Raw genomic sequence first — 14,808 nt, forward strand, 5'->3', positions numbered from 1 at the left:
ACCATTGTTTAAATGATATATAATCTATTGAATTCGTATCAAATAATATAATAAGTCTTTCTTTTATTTGGGATGATCCAGGACAAAATTTACATTTATTGAAGTAACATCCAGGCTGGGCAGGATTGCAAAGACTTTGTGCAATACAATGTTTATAATCGTTTATTGGAGGATAATTATAATGATCATTATTGTTTGTAAGCTGTTTTAATTTTCCCCCTATTAAAATAAGCTTAAAATTTTGGTGTAGTGTGCAGATACACATGGTATGTGTACCTGGACCACCTGCTAAAACACAGTTTTTGGGTCGTAAGAATGCAAATCTATTCACTCACAATATGTTAACAATTAAAAATAAAAAAAAGTTAGGGCCTATCATTTAGACATAATTTTTAAAAAAACATTATTTCATAAGTATTCATTAAATGAAGATATTTTTGATTAATTTAAGCCATATAAAGAGTCATAACTCCTAGACCCTTTTTTATCCCAGGCTAGGATTTGGCACAAATATAAAGCAGCGTTATATCTATCTATAGAAAAAAAATTTCGAAAAAAAAAATACCTTTTTTTTTCTATGGCCATTTCCGGTTTTATACATCCGGTTTTGGACATTCATCAAATTTATATCATATTTATTTTTATGTCATATTAAAGAACTATTATTAAGCTACATAATAAAATTTAAATTATTTTTCTAACTTAATTATTTCTCGAGATATTTGAAAATAAATGAGGCACTTTTTGTCAAAAATGTACCATTTTTCCGCGCTTTAAACGCCCATATCTTAGCGGGTAAGCCTTTTTGGGAGGTAAAATTTCATTTTTTTCTTAGTTATAGTATATACCACCAGTATGCAAAATTTAAAAAAAATTGAAAGGGGTCGGGTTGAAACCTTGGTTGATTTGATATGGAATTCACCATATATATTAATAATATATTAATGCATTCTACTTAGTAAATATTATAAAACGGTTAACAACTTATATACTATATTATAAGCAAATAATTAATATTATGAAACCATCATCTATGAGCGGTAGGTAGAAACATAAAACTATTGACTAAATATTTAATTAACAAATTTCCAAAATTTAAGACTAAACAAATATAATTGCTAAAGTATAAAAATACATGATAAAACAAATATTCTCAATACGTACATAGTTATTTGGAGATGAGGAAACCTGTGAGGGTTAGTCTATAAGATAAGATATAAATTAGGTATGTATAACAAAGGCCTGACTAGGCTAAGTTTTAATTAATATAAAAGCCTCTCTTTTAATAATAATAAAAGTGGTGGGTGTCTTCTTACTGACCCATCGACAGTTGCTATTGTAAGTCGGGTTTTTAGAAAAACAATTATATATCATTGGGCCTCGTTGTGTCTTTGGGCTATTCTTTTCAAGATGGCGGCCGAAGATATACCTTCACTCGGTTCATCGTCGTTCTCTATATTACGTAAATTACGAGAAGACCAATCAGATCCTTTTATTTTGATGGTGGCAGCTGGAACTTTGAAATCGTGTGACGTAGAAGCGGTATCACGGAATATGTTGCGCGACTTTGTGGGTAATGATGACATCCTTTTAAGTGGACGGGAATCGAGTTGGGAATAAAATAACTCCTCTTGCGTCAATAACGGTTGCTTGATCACCGGCATTTTTTGAGGAGTGACTTATTTCATTAGTTTTTTTTGTAAAAAAAGAAAATTTTAATTAAATCATTCTTAATCACGTAAAAAAAAGATCAAATTTGAAATGGTACAAGCGTATAAACTAATACCTTACAGTTTGAAATGATACCCTCCAAATTTAGATGATAATTTACACTATAAAATTAGAAACAAAGATCTACCAATAACACATTTCTGCCGATATAGATACTTACATTTTTAAAAAATAATGGTGAATTTTTTTAAATAGAGTACTCAGGATTAGGCATGGCAGTTACCTCAAAAAGTGTTCATGGTTCCGTTATGATTATTCGGAATAAACGGTTACAAAAAGTTCGTCGTTACATAATTAAAAATAAGAATAAATGAAGATCGAAAAATGTGATAAAGAATCTTATCGATTCATTACTTTGTAAAGTCTAAAATAAAAAGGAGTATAAAGTATAGGGAAACTAGTTTATTAATATTTGATTGTCTAAATTTAATATAACAATCAAATATTATCATCTTAAGCATATGATAATAGTGTTAAATTTCTTAAATAAAACATCATTTTTGTCTTCTGTTTGGTTTATTAATTAATTTATAAACGAAAATAAGGGTTCTATGGAAGAGTAAATTTATATAGTAGCAAATAAATATTTATCTGATTTCAAATTATATATGGTGAGGCTAAAAATATATGATTATTTCTCGATGATATGTATTCATAGGCGTAGCCAGGGGGGGGGTGACAAGGAGAAATCCCCCCCTTCAGAAATTTATCACTTTTTGTGAATATCATTTTAAGCTAATAAAAAATACCCCCCTTAGTCCTCCCCCAACTCCCTGACCCCCCAAGTATGCATATATCTTAAATAATAATTTGAAAGAAAGAATGTAAAAGTTGATATATTTTTAAGCTAAAAATATTCATCATAATTTATACATTTTTGGAAAAAAAGCATTTATATATAAAAAAAGTGAACCAAAAATGTTTTTTAAGAAATGGAATACAAACCAAAGATAAGTCTTAAGACAAAAGAGAAATGTATTATAATTATTAATAATAGATCATAAAATTACTAAATAATATAATATACAAATATAATTTTTTTATAGAGTAATTTTAATTTATTTATCTTAATAAAAGTAAAATATATTTATAAAACTATTGATAAAATTAAATCATAAATTAAATAAAAAAATTAAAGCACAATACAAACAGTGGAATATTATATGCCGTAGATTTAGAGTATATCTAATTTTATCAATTATCATATGACAATCAAATCATTTATACCAATATAGCGAATTATATATTTTACAGAAAACTATAAAATATTGATAAGGACATCAGAAAATATCTTTTAGATTAATTTTTAATATTTAAAATAAATAGATAGCGTTAAATAATTGAATGCAATTGTTGCTATATTATTTATCAAGAGCATTGATTAGTAAAATTTGTTAAAATATTAACTGTAATATATTGTCTAATTGTCAAATATGTATGTAAAAGTGGAATTTTATCTAGTATTTTATAACCAGTTCTATATAATAGAGGAATATCAACTATATGTCTATGTCTACTTACTCTTTAAAAATAAATTTTCTTAAACTTGTTTGGAATAAATTATTACCATGCTTTTATATTAACGTATATACAAGTAATTTATTATATTTTATATAAACAATAAAAATATATTTCATTTGTTCCAGGCTTATTTTTTTTTATAAAATTAACCTCCTATCTTGTAAAAATATTTTATGATGGCCCGGCCCGGATATTTTAAAAAAAATTTTTTACGGCCCGGCCCGGATTTAAAAATTTACCCGGCCCGGATATTTTTTAAAAAAATTTTCGGAATTTTTTAAAATTATATTCGACCTGGTATATACAAAAATTCACCTATGAGGTATTTTACCATATTTTTCAGCGAGTATTATCGCTTATTATTTAAAAAATACATGTAAAAAGCTAATATTTTGAGAATATTATATTGAATTTATAAAAATTATAAAACTGTTATTTATAAAAATGGATATTTTGAGTATATACTATATTTTATATTGCATTTATAAAAATAAAACTAATATTCATAAAAATGGTAATAATATTTGTCATATACTATATTTTATATTACATTTAAAAAAAATAAAACTAATATTTAATTTATAAAAATGGAAAATATTTTGAGAATATAATATATTGTATTTAATTTACTATTTAATTTATAAAATAAAAATAAATCGCTATTTAAAAAAATGCATGTATAATAAATAGTATTTTGAAAATATAATCTAAGTGCACAATATTAATATAATTTATTTTATAATATAAATTTTTAACAAAAGAAGATAATTGTATTATATAATATTGTAAAAAAAAATAATGAAAAATGTTGGATTAAAAACTTTCATGACTCAAGTTAAATATAATAAATGCAATAAATATTTGACAGTTTGCAAAGTAAAAAACCAGCATGATTGACGAAACCCTATACTCAAGAAAGCTATTAAAAATTCACAAATTATCATGAAGAAAGAGAAGCATATCTACCTTTTCAGGTTGAAGATTACTTCTTCTTTCTTCAAGAATTCTACCAGTAGTGGAAAAATTCCGCTCACAGCTTGCACTTTGATGAGCAGCCCACCACTCTAACAAATTATCCACCTTAAATGTTTTATCTATTAGTTATGTAATTATAATATTCATCATCGGGTATTGACATATTACCAGAATTACCATCGCCCCATTTGTCATAAAACGATTCAGTTTGTTTAACAACAGTCGTAATTTGACTGGTCGATGGTATTTCATTTACTTCCTGAGCCTCTTGTAATTTAATATAATCTTTTATATAGTTTTCCGTCATTTTGCGATCTGTCCCTTACTACATACGTAATTGCTTGAATTTGGGACAGAGAAAAAGAGAAATAAAATGATACTTGTGTAAAACAAATTTTTCAATTAAAAAATGTTTTATATTAAGTAAAATCAATTACAAACTTTAAGAAGTGATAATCCTTTATTTGATTGTTTTGGTAAAATATATTCTAAAAATTTAGATATGAATTATAAAAAAATATATTAATAATACTTGAATATTAGGGCTTATTTAAGATATTCCTTTATTTGATTGTTTTGGTAAAATATGTTGTAAAAATTTAGATATGAATTATAAAAAAATATATTAATACTTTGAATAAATTAGCAGGAAATTAATAATTAGATCGATCTGTGGGTTGTTAGGTAGTGTTAACCATCATCCAATATTATATTAATCATAACTATAATATAATATAATCTTATAACCATTAACTCATAATGTAAAAATTTTTATAAAAAATATTAAGGCCCGGCCCGGGTTTAACAATCTTAAGCCCGGCCCGGCCCGGATATATTTAAAAAATTTAAAATACGGCCCGGCCCTGCCCGGGTATAGGGCCGGGCCTGCAAGTCTCTGTATATAGACTAAGGTAACCCGGCCTAAGCCAGGGCAAAAGCGGGCCGAAGGCCAGCCCAAAAAGAGGTCTGGGGGCGAAGCTTCAGAAATTTTTAAATTCCCCCCCCCCCTTAGGAAAATCTTGGCTATGCCTATGTATGTATTGAATTGTTGTTTTGTTTATTTTCATTATTATATATTATCATATGAATTTGAATAACAAATTAGATTATTTTTGAGATAAAATAAATTTGCGAGAATTCTATTACTACAAAAAATACAAAAGATTTATATATTTCCATAATTAATAAAAAGACACTACATTCGACATTATTCGAACTCTTTGTAGAATATAACTTTAATTCTGGAATAAAAAAAATCATTTTTAATGGCTGTATGCTGTAAACTAATATAATATGCAGCCACTCTAGTGTGTCGTATTTTGGGTTAAAACATTTTTATCATTATAACTAAAAACCTACTAGAGGGTTCTGAAATTTCTTCATTTGAGGATACATAAATTTTTTACTAAAACAACTTAAATTTATTTATAAAATAAAAATTAAACAAATACGTTTCCAAAATTATTATTTCTCATTTTAATGTTAAAATTTCTAATATGGGAGTTTTACGTGTTGGGCGGGAATCTCCCGATGATAGGTGTTGTTTAGTTTATGGCGGTGAAACATGGGCAATGATAGTGTTGTTAAACGGCTCGTTTTGAGTCGATTTTTAAAAACGGCTAACTCAATATTTTATCCAGAAAAATATTACGTAAGTCTGAAAATTCTGCTCATAGAAGGAACAAAGGTTTAGACATATATTATCGAAATCTCGAGTTAGGCAATATTTTTCCGGCTAAAATATTGAGTTAGCCGTTTTTAAAAATCGGCTCAAAAAGAGCTGTTTAAGAACACTAGGCAATGAAAGTGGCTGATGAAAGCTAAATTAGAAGGAATGGGGATGAGGATGATTAGAAGGATGTGTGGAATATCTCTGAGAGAAAAACTAGCAAAGACGGGAATAGAAGTGATTTTGATAATGAGAAGAAATAATGGTTTGGGCATGTAGAACGTAAGAAAAAAGATGACTGGGTAAAGAGATGCATTTTGATGGAAGTATGAGGATCAAAACCTAGAGGAAGGCCTAAGATGACGAGGATATGAGAAAAATGAATCCTACAAATATTCTAAGGACCGTCAAAAATGGAGAAGGAAAATCAGAGGGGAAACTGACTTACCTGGGTAAACCTGGAAATCGCCATTAAAAGGAGAAGAAGTCTAAAATATTCTTAACAAAAAGTAGAGGTATCTTTTGTAATTTTAATAATATACTTGTATTTAAGGGCCTGCCTATTATGTATTTCCACCAATTTTAGAACTACAGCACTGAATCTATGGAAACATAAAGGTAATAATTTTTCTTATCCTTTTATAATTCATAGGAGCCTGTCAAAGTAGAAACTAGGAGCTTGTGAAGATGATACCATTCTAAGTAACTATTAAGGTAATCATTTTTATTAATTATTATCTTAATATTATTTATAAATATGTTGTTTTAAATTTGTGGAATATAAAAGTAATATTTCTCCTCTTTATAATTTATCAATTTTTAAAAAAAATATCTTGACTCTGCCCAATTTTTTAAAATATTTTTAGAAACGTTTAACTGGGCTGAGACTTTGAGCTAATTTGCTGGGGTTTATATTGAAGTACATATTTAATATGCAGCTTTAAAAAATTTTACTATAGATTTAAGATAGTTTTGAAAATATTCCAAAAGATGCTCTCTTTAAACTTTAATTGATAATTTTGTTTTTTTCGAATAACAGATACCGATATATCTGATAACATAAGTATAGTACAGGGGAAAAATTGAATTTTAAGAAACCGATTAATAGATCATATAACTTAAATTTGTTAATGTAGGGCAGTACAAATCCACAATTTTTTCACCGATCCGATTCGATATTTATTTTAAATGGCACCGATACCGATAGGATATTTAAATTAGAGATCTGCAAAAGTAGGTCTGGCTAGAATGGGCTTCGGGTCAGGCCGGGCCTAAAATTTTTTAAAAAATTTCGGGCCGGGTCGGGTCTTAGAAATTTTTTAAAATTTATCAATTTTATGTTGAATTTTTTATGTAAAATAAAAATATGTGATTTTATTTATAGAAAATAGACGCCATATAACATATATCGTTTATTTTGAGTAATTATAAAAATTAATTTCTATATTTAAATAAATTCGGGCCGGGTGGGGCCGGCAAAACTTTATAAAAAAAATTTCTCTAGCCGGGCCGCGCAAAACTTTATAAAAAAATTTCGGGCCATGGTAGGGCCGGGCTTGAAAAATTAGGCCCGATGCAGATCACTAATTTACATTGATTTTATTGCCATTATTTTATATAATGGAGTAATAAAAATCTGTGTAGAAAATTTTTTTAAAAGCGTATTTGTTGAAATAGTCCATTTGTTTTTTTATATATATCCTAAAAATATGTCATATTTTATTTTAAAGCTTTTAAATTTGTTATTTTTTTTTATATAACTAAACGATTTTATATTAGAATCTATTAACAAAATAAAAACTTTAACTTTATGTGATTTATATATACAGTAAAAATATGATTTGTTGTAACACATTTTAATAATGTGAAAAAACATTCTTATATAGTTAAATAACTTTCCATAATTATTGTAAAAACTTGTTGAGATTGAAAAAAAATGTTGAGAAAAAAAATTATTATTTTTAAAAAACTTCCGGGTAATTTAACTTAAATTAAAACTTTTGCGACAATTTTAATTTTAAACTTCTAATAATTTTTCATAGTTATAATTTTTTTCAGATTAAAATGTCAAATTTTACTATCGTTAGTATTTTTAATCTATCTCCAGTTTCATGTTAATATAATATTCTAATATTTACTAACTATATATATAATTTTAGATACACCTTATCTGAAATAGAGCAAGGGTAATTAGTGAAAATTATCCAAGTATCATATTTTTACCACCCTATTCGCCAAAATTAAATTCGATCGAAATTTTTTTTCGGAATTATTAAAAATCAATACCGATCGAATTCTCCTAAACCCATAATTGTTAAGAGTATTTTGAGCAGTTATTTTACATACAATTTTTCAAATTTTTATTCTCACACCACAAATATCAATGAAGATGAAATTCGATGCATTCCTTTAAACGATTGAATTTATAATTGATTTATATTGTGTAATATTTTATTTACATAGAATAAATAAATAATAAATGGTTTCTTTTTAATTTTGGTGTCTCGAATTGATCATAAAAAAATCTAAACAAATAAGAATTATCTAAAAACCCTAAATTCCAATTTTCACTCATGTTTATTAAGAAATTATTCAAATTTCATATCCTGATTTCCATTCTTTAGATAATTAAAAGAAAAAATTTATGCTTTTTAAAAAAAAGTTATTGTAAAAATCTTAGAAATTTTTTTTAAAATTCTTATTTTCCCACTTAAACTTGTATCCAAAACATAAAAAAACTATATTCGATTCATAACTATGATGTTAGCCTTCATTAAAGTTTAAAAACTTTTATTATTAAAAATTTTTTTAAAAATTTTATCAAAATGTTTTTTACAATAATTATGGAAAGTTATTTAACTATATAAGAAAGTTTTTTCACATTATAGAAATGTGTTACAACAAATCATATTATTACTGTATATGATGAAAAGGAAAGATACGGATAGAAAAGATATAAAATTAGAATAAAATAATTTGACCAAAACATGAAAATACCAAGATATATATAATCGTTTCACATTATTACAACAAGCCTTAAAATAAATAAGTATAAATTTATATCCTAGCACACAATATGTATCAGAGACCTGCAGACCCTAAGCCTTGCCGTATTAAAAAATTTTAAATATACCCAGGTTAGGCCTAAATTTTTTTTTTAAATACCCGGGTCAAAAAATACCCAGGACGGGAATAATAATTTAAATCACCATTAGTATCTATAAGAATAATATATTCTAAAAAATCCGGGCCGGGGCTGAAAATTTTTATGGCAACACTTTTTCCAACCGATAAAAAATCTTGAGTTTCAAATTTTATTTATTTTAGTCTAACTAAGAAATCATAAAAAAATCATCCTAAATAGAAAATTTGAACCGTTGCATATCTGCAACATTAACCTTTAGGGGTATAAAAATAAAATAAAATTATTTGCAAAAAATCAAAATACGATAGATAATTTCAAAATTTTATATATTTTACATTTATAAGATACAATTTTGTAATTTTTATATTTTATGAAATTTTTTAAAACAAAATGTATTCGTATTTAACATATGTTACATATATATCTTGTCTGCCTTTGACAAGGCTTACAAAGTCACCTTTTGATATCGATAATAGTTGTAACATAATGACCATAAGAATTTTCAGGTTTTTCACTTAGTGAGGAAAATTGACTAGGATGACCTCTACTTGTACTCATCTTTTTATTTACCAGGGAGTTTTCAAAAGTGTCGTAGTTATTTTTTCCGAAATGTTAGTAATAATTTTCACCACGATTTTTTACCTCGTATATTTATTCTATATGTTGATACTAGGTTATCGCAAAGATCAACGACACCCATATTGGAATTATATGAATTTATAAGATTAGTTTTGCAATTTTTATTTGGAAGTCATTCGAGAGAAATGCATAGAGGGCTAAGAGCTTTACATGTTGATGCAAGTCACCACTGAACTATCATTCCATCGAACTACAAATATTTCATGTCTTTTCAAATAGATAGTCGTAATAGCCCCCCTTTTTTGCCATAACTTTAATTGTTTCTAGGAGAGAGTTTTCAAATATATTTTCGCTTATAGTCCCAGTTGCGAAAAATCCAGGATGCCTCAAATGTGATAAAAACCTTAGAGATGTAAAAAAATTATCGAGTGAATAGAATGCAAAGAAGGTACTTGGACAACTTTGAGTAAATTTGTAACAACCGTACCTCCTAACCCAAGATTGAAAGCCATTGGGCTTTTTATTACCTTGATATATATTAAATGCAAATATATATCCATCGGAGGAAGCAAAAGCCCATGATTTATATTCAAATGGATTTATCTTTGATAAACATTTTACAGGAATGTTTTCCCCAATAAGGTATCATTTATTCAATTGTTGCAACTGATGCTATGGGAATTTGAGGAAACAGTAAAATTACTGTAACTACTGATATGAGAACTTGATGGGAACAATAAACTAAACACAAATAATTACGCAAACAATTTTTATTCTTTTATTTTGAAATTTTCTCACAAAAAAATAAAATAATATATATTCAAATCGAATGGATTTATCTTCATTTTACAGGAATGTTTTACCCGAAACGGTATCATTTACTCATCTATGCATAAACATTGTAAAAATATACCAAATTGTTGAAACTTTTTATTAAGTAAATTTAAATATGGACGGACTTTATAAAGATTATCCTCTTCATCAAGAGTTGAGTTATTAGATAAATGTAGATTCCTTTTGGTATCGCGAAATGTATCTTGTGTCATTGAATTCCTGACGATTGGTATAGTAATATCATTGTATTCGACCAATACATTCTTTCTTGCGGGGAATGATATCCAGCCAGAATCTTTTCATCTCTGACATGTTTGTAATAAAATTTGATCTATTATTTTGTTTGGAATAAATATGTGATTGACCCACAAGCAGTGAATAAATTTCTTGATCAAAAAATAATTCAAATATTTCTATTGGAGTTTTTCTGATCAAATAAAATTGAATAATCGATAATAATTCCTTATTATTATCAATAGATCTAGATGTGTAAATTGGATCAATTTCTCTCCATTCGAAATTATTTCGAAAATTTAATTTGCTTTCTTGATTTATAGATATTGACGATTCTGAGACAATATCAATGTCTGCTGGATTTTGGATTTCGATCTCCACTGGAGTATCTAGTGGGTGATTAGGTGTGCTGGGATCGTTTTCATCGAAATCTTCTTCATCACTAACTAAAGCAGCAATAGGATGTATAATTACAAAATCTGTTTCACCACCAGGGCCTTCGCCGAAAAGCATGATAGGGCTTTATTTCCGATATTTTTTTTCGATTTAATTATTTTTTTATATAAATAAATTGTATATTTTTTTTATATAATTGATTATAATTAGTATATCCTAATTTTTTTTAATATTAAATAAATGCGTTCAGTAAATAAATAATGCGATAAATGAATGATGTATAAAGTAACTCCTAATGTAACTAGTTACTTTGAAATATAATTGTAACTAGTTTTATTTTTACCAATGTAACCAAGGCTTCGTCCATAAAACTATCATTATCAGTTAAATTGATTTGCGAAATGTTATGTTTCACGATTTTGTAGAAGAAATGAAAGAAACTAAGGCAATCGTTATAGCAGATATAAGTCATAAGCCTCCCGATTTTCAAGGAAGAGTGGCCTGAAGCCAGGAGTTAGAATCGAATTATAAACTCTTACAACATTCTTAATGTTTTGTTCGTATTCTTTTAAAAGAGTTTCAACCGCAAAAGCACCCGAGGTTTATAAACAATATTGAATTTGAGGAATTAAAAGGGCATTTTTGAGGACAAAATCTATCGTTAAAAAATATTTAGGACGTGTCTTAGGTGGGCTTAAATTGAATACTTAATTGCTTTTTAGTATCCTTTTAGTATAGGCTAAAAGGTATTTGATCGAGGACACCCTATTTTGGTTTATTTTAATTATTTGGTGGCATTACTATTCTTCGTATTTTATTCTCGTTTTTTGGTCGTGTTTTTTTCTTTCTTTCTTTTATTTATTTTTTTTAAATTTTTTCTCTTGCCTTTTGGTTATTTAGCCGATACTTAAAATTCGGCTAAATAGCCAGCTATTAAATATTAAGCCGACTTAGGACACGGCCTAAACATTTTTATTTTATAAGACACTTTTTATGGGAGTTATGAAGATTGAAAGGAATATTAGTTCAAATAAAATATGTGTATAATAAATAATAAAAATATATGTAAAATCGGTATCGGTTATAATTTTAAAAATTAACGGCCTGTCCAATGTTTTTTCTAAAGTCTAATAACGGCGCCGATCCGATACCGATATTTAATATCGGTACAGACTTAATTATATAATTAAATTTTTATTTGATTTATATAAGTAAAATTGGTAATACCAAAGTTGCTAAAAGAAACTTTTCAAATGGATCTAGATACATCGCCTTAAAATGGATCTAGATTAAGGTACCAATTTTACTATACTTATATACAGGATTTGCAACTGTTTTCGAAAAGACACTTTTATTATGAGATCACAAAATACGTAATACATTTTTATATTTTGTTCTAATTCAATTTGAACATATAAAAAATTAATTAAAAAAATATCAATACCCCTGTCATATGGTCAAATACTCAAAAATGTTATTGGTGAATAAATATATTGATTTAATTAACTACTATGTATTTAAAGCATGTTTATCAATCTAATTAGGTTGCAATTTATTTTAAAATATATTTACATCATAAGGCATCGATTTTTATAATTTTATATTTTCATATTAAAATATTAGAATTTCATTTTAAAATATAAAAATAAAAGAATTTTTTTCATTATTAATTTGGTTGGATCTCAATATGTAAATAAATATAATAATTTTGCTAAAGCATGGTTTGAGAAAATTACTACTAATTTATATTACAATATGTACAATTATCCAAACAAGATGAGCATCATCAATAAAATGCAAGGAGTAAATACAAATATGCCAGAGAGCTCTGAAAGCAGCTGCTAAAGAAGTTGGATATATGTCCGAAATAATTATCAATATTATATTAAATGAAGAAATATTTTGGACGAAAAATTTAATTAAACTATTCTTTAACAATCTTACTGTTGTAAGTACAAAGGGATAAATGCACTTTGGCTCAAGTAAAAAACGAGATGCTTAATTTGGAAAACACATAATTCAATCATGCCATGATTTTGTATTTTCTCCACCCGAAAGATACTTTTAAAGATAAACAATGAAATACATGTGCTCACATTGCGTTTATTGGATCCTTAATATAAGGAGATATCTTACTAGCAGTGAGTTTGAAGAAGCATGTGATATAATCATAGACTAATATTAATCGTCCAATTGTATTTTAAAAAAACTTAATTCATTTGGCGGCCATTTGTAATAAGACGCATATGGGATTTTTTCCATTAGCATACTCCTGGTAATTTTAATTTATAATTAAATAAATGTGTTTTTACAAGATTTTTAATTTCTTCCATTAACAATCTAAATGGCCTATATATGTGGCAATTTCAATGGAAGAAATAAGTTTCTTTTAATCCAATACCTTTATTAATTTAAAATGCAATACTATATATTAAGGTAACAATTAATTGTATGTATATATAAAAAAATTTCTTTAATTACTAATTTAAATGAATTAAAGCAAAAGATCTAATGATATTTAAAATTATTTAATTAATGGGGGGGGGCATATATATACCTCTCACTAGTGTCACAAGAATATGTTAAATAACATATTCTTATTCTCTAACACTTGAATTAAAAAATTCAATAACACATAAAAAGGCTGCGCTTATGTTAAAGAATTGTATTTTCTAATATAATTGGCATGTCAATTTTCAAGATTTGGCACAGAATATGCCAGATCAGGAATTAGTATCCCTTAGTCATTCCAAATATTAATTATACTCATAGTTCGTGGATATATAAACATTTTATTTCATCATTTTGTGAGATAGCTTAAATTTAAAAATAAATATTAGACATAAATTAGTTAAAAATATTATTCTTAGGCCAATTACTTTTTTTTCATTGTATAAAACATATTTTCCGGTTTTATAAACTTTTCTGTTTTCATGAATTATATGCGGTTATTTTTAATTTTTCTTTCATTTTGTAATTTATTTTCCAAAAAAATAAAAACCTTTTACATGAATTTTAAATTTATATCATTTTATATTATAAAATATATATTCATATTTTTTTGTTATACAAAAAATTTATATTCATATTTTTTGTTATATAAAAACTATACAAATTAAATTTTTTAAAATGCTCCATCTTGCAGAGATTTTTTTGTTACTTTATTTTTTCATTTATAAAATAATTTTTAAGCAATAGTAAATTATCTTACAATTTATATTTATATGCGATTTAAATAAAATATTTTAAAAAATTTATAAATACATAAAATTAACTTTAAAATAAAATACAAGAATTAGAAATTTTACAAGGTGATGATAATCAAAATATTTCAAGTCATTTTTAATAGCCAAAATATGTGGAAAACAATCGGATTTCGGCCGCAAGTTGTTGAAGTGGATTTTTCAAACCTTAAACATTAAGAGAAGTGTCTAATTTCTAACAATTCCTAGTTATACTTCTTTACCAGAAAGAAATTGGGGTGATATTAATACGAAGAAAAGAAATCGATTGAAGATCTCGACAAACAAAAAATGGTAAGAGTATATCATAACCTAAGATTGATTAAAAATATTAAGGAAGATATTGAATATGAATCAGAACACGAATCTGCCATGGAGAGAGAAACATTAATTATAGAATTTTAAAAAATATAATTTAATATTACATATACTCATTTTTTACTATTATATATAAAATAAGGTTAATATTGTCTTAAAAAACA

The 14,808-nt window shown here is 26.1% G+C and overlaps 1 protein-coding gene across 1 annotated transcript in view; it reads right to left on the minus strand.

Annotated features, from left to right (window-relative positions):
- Nucleotides 1-1,032: 1,032 nt before the first annotated feature.
- The window catches only part of LOC135931731 (DNA excision repair protein ERCC-6-like), a 56,224-nt gene continuing 42,448 nt past the window's right edge, over nt 1,033-14,808 (minus strand). Inside the window, exon 14 of the mRNA XM_065469008.1 lies at nt 1,033-1,678. Coding sequence (XP_065325080.1) covers nt 1,371-1,678 — 308 coding nt within the window. The 3' untranslated portion in view covers nt 1,033-1,370. The remainder of the gene's footprint in view (nt 1,679-14,808) is intronic.

Source organism: Gordionus sp. m RMFG-2023, chromosome 1 (assembly GCF_954871325.1).
Source record: "Gordionus sp. m RMFG-2023 chromosome 1, tfGorSpeb1-WG-v2, whole genome shotgun sequence".
Lineage (NCBI taxonomy): Eukaryota > Metazoa > Nematomorpha > Gordioida > Chordodea > Parachordodidae > Gordionus > Gordionus sp. m RMFG-2023.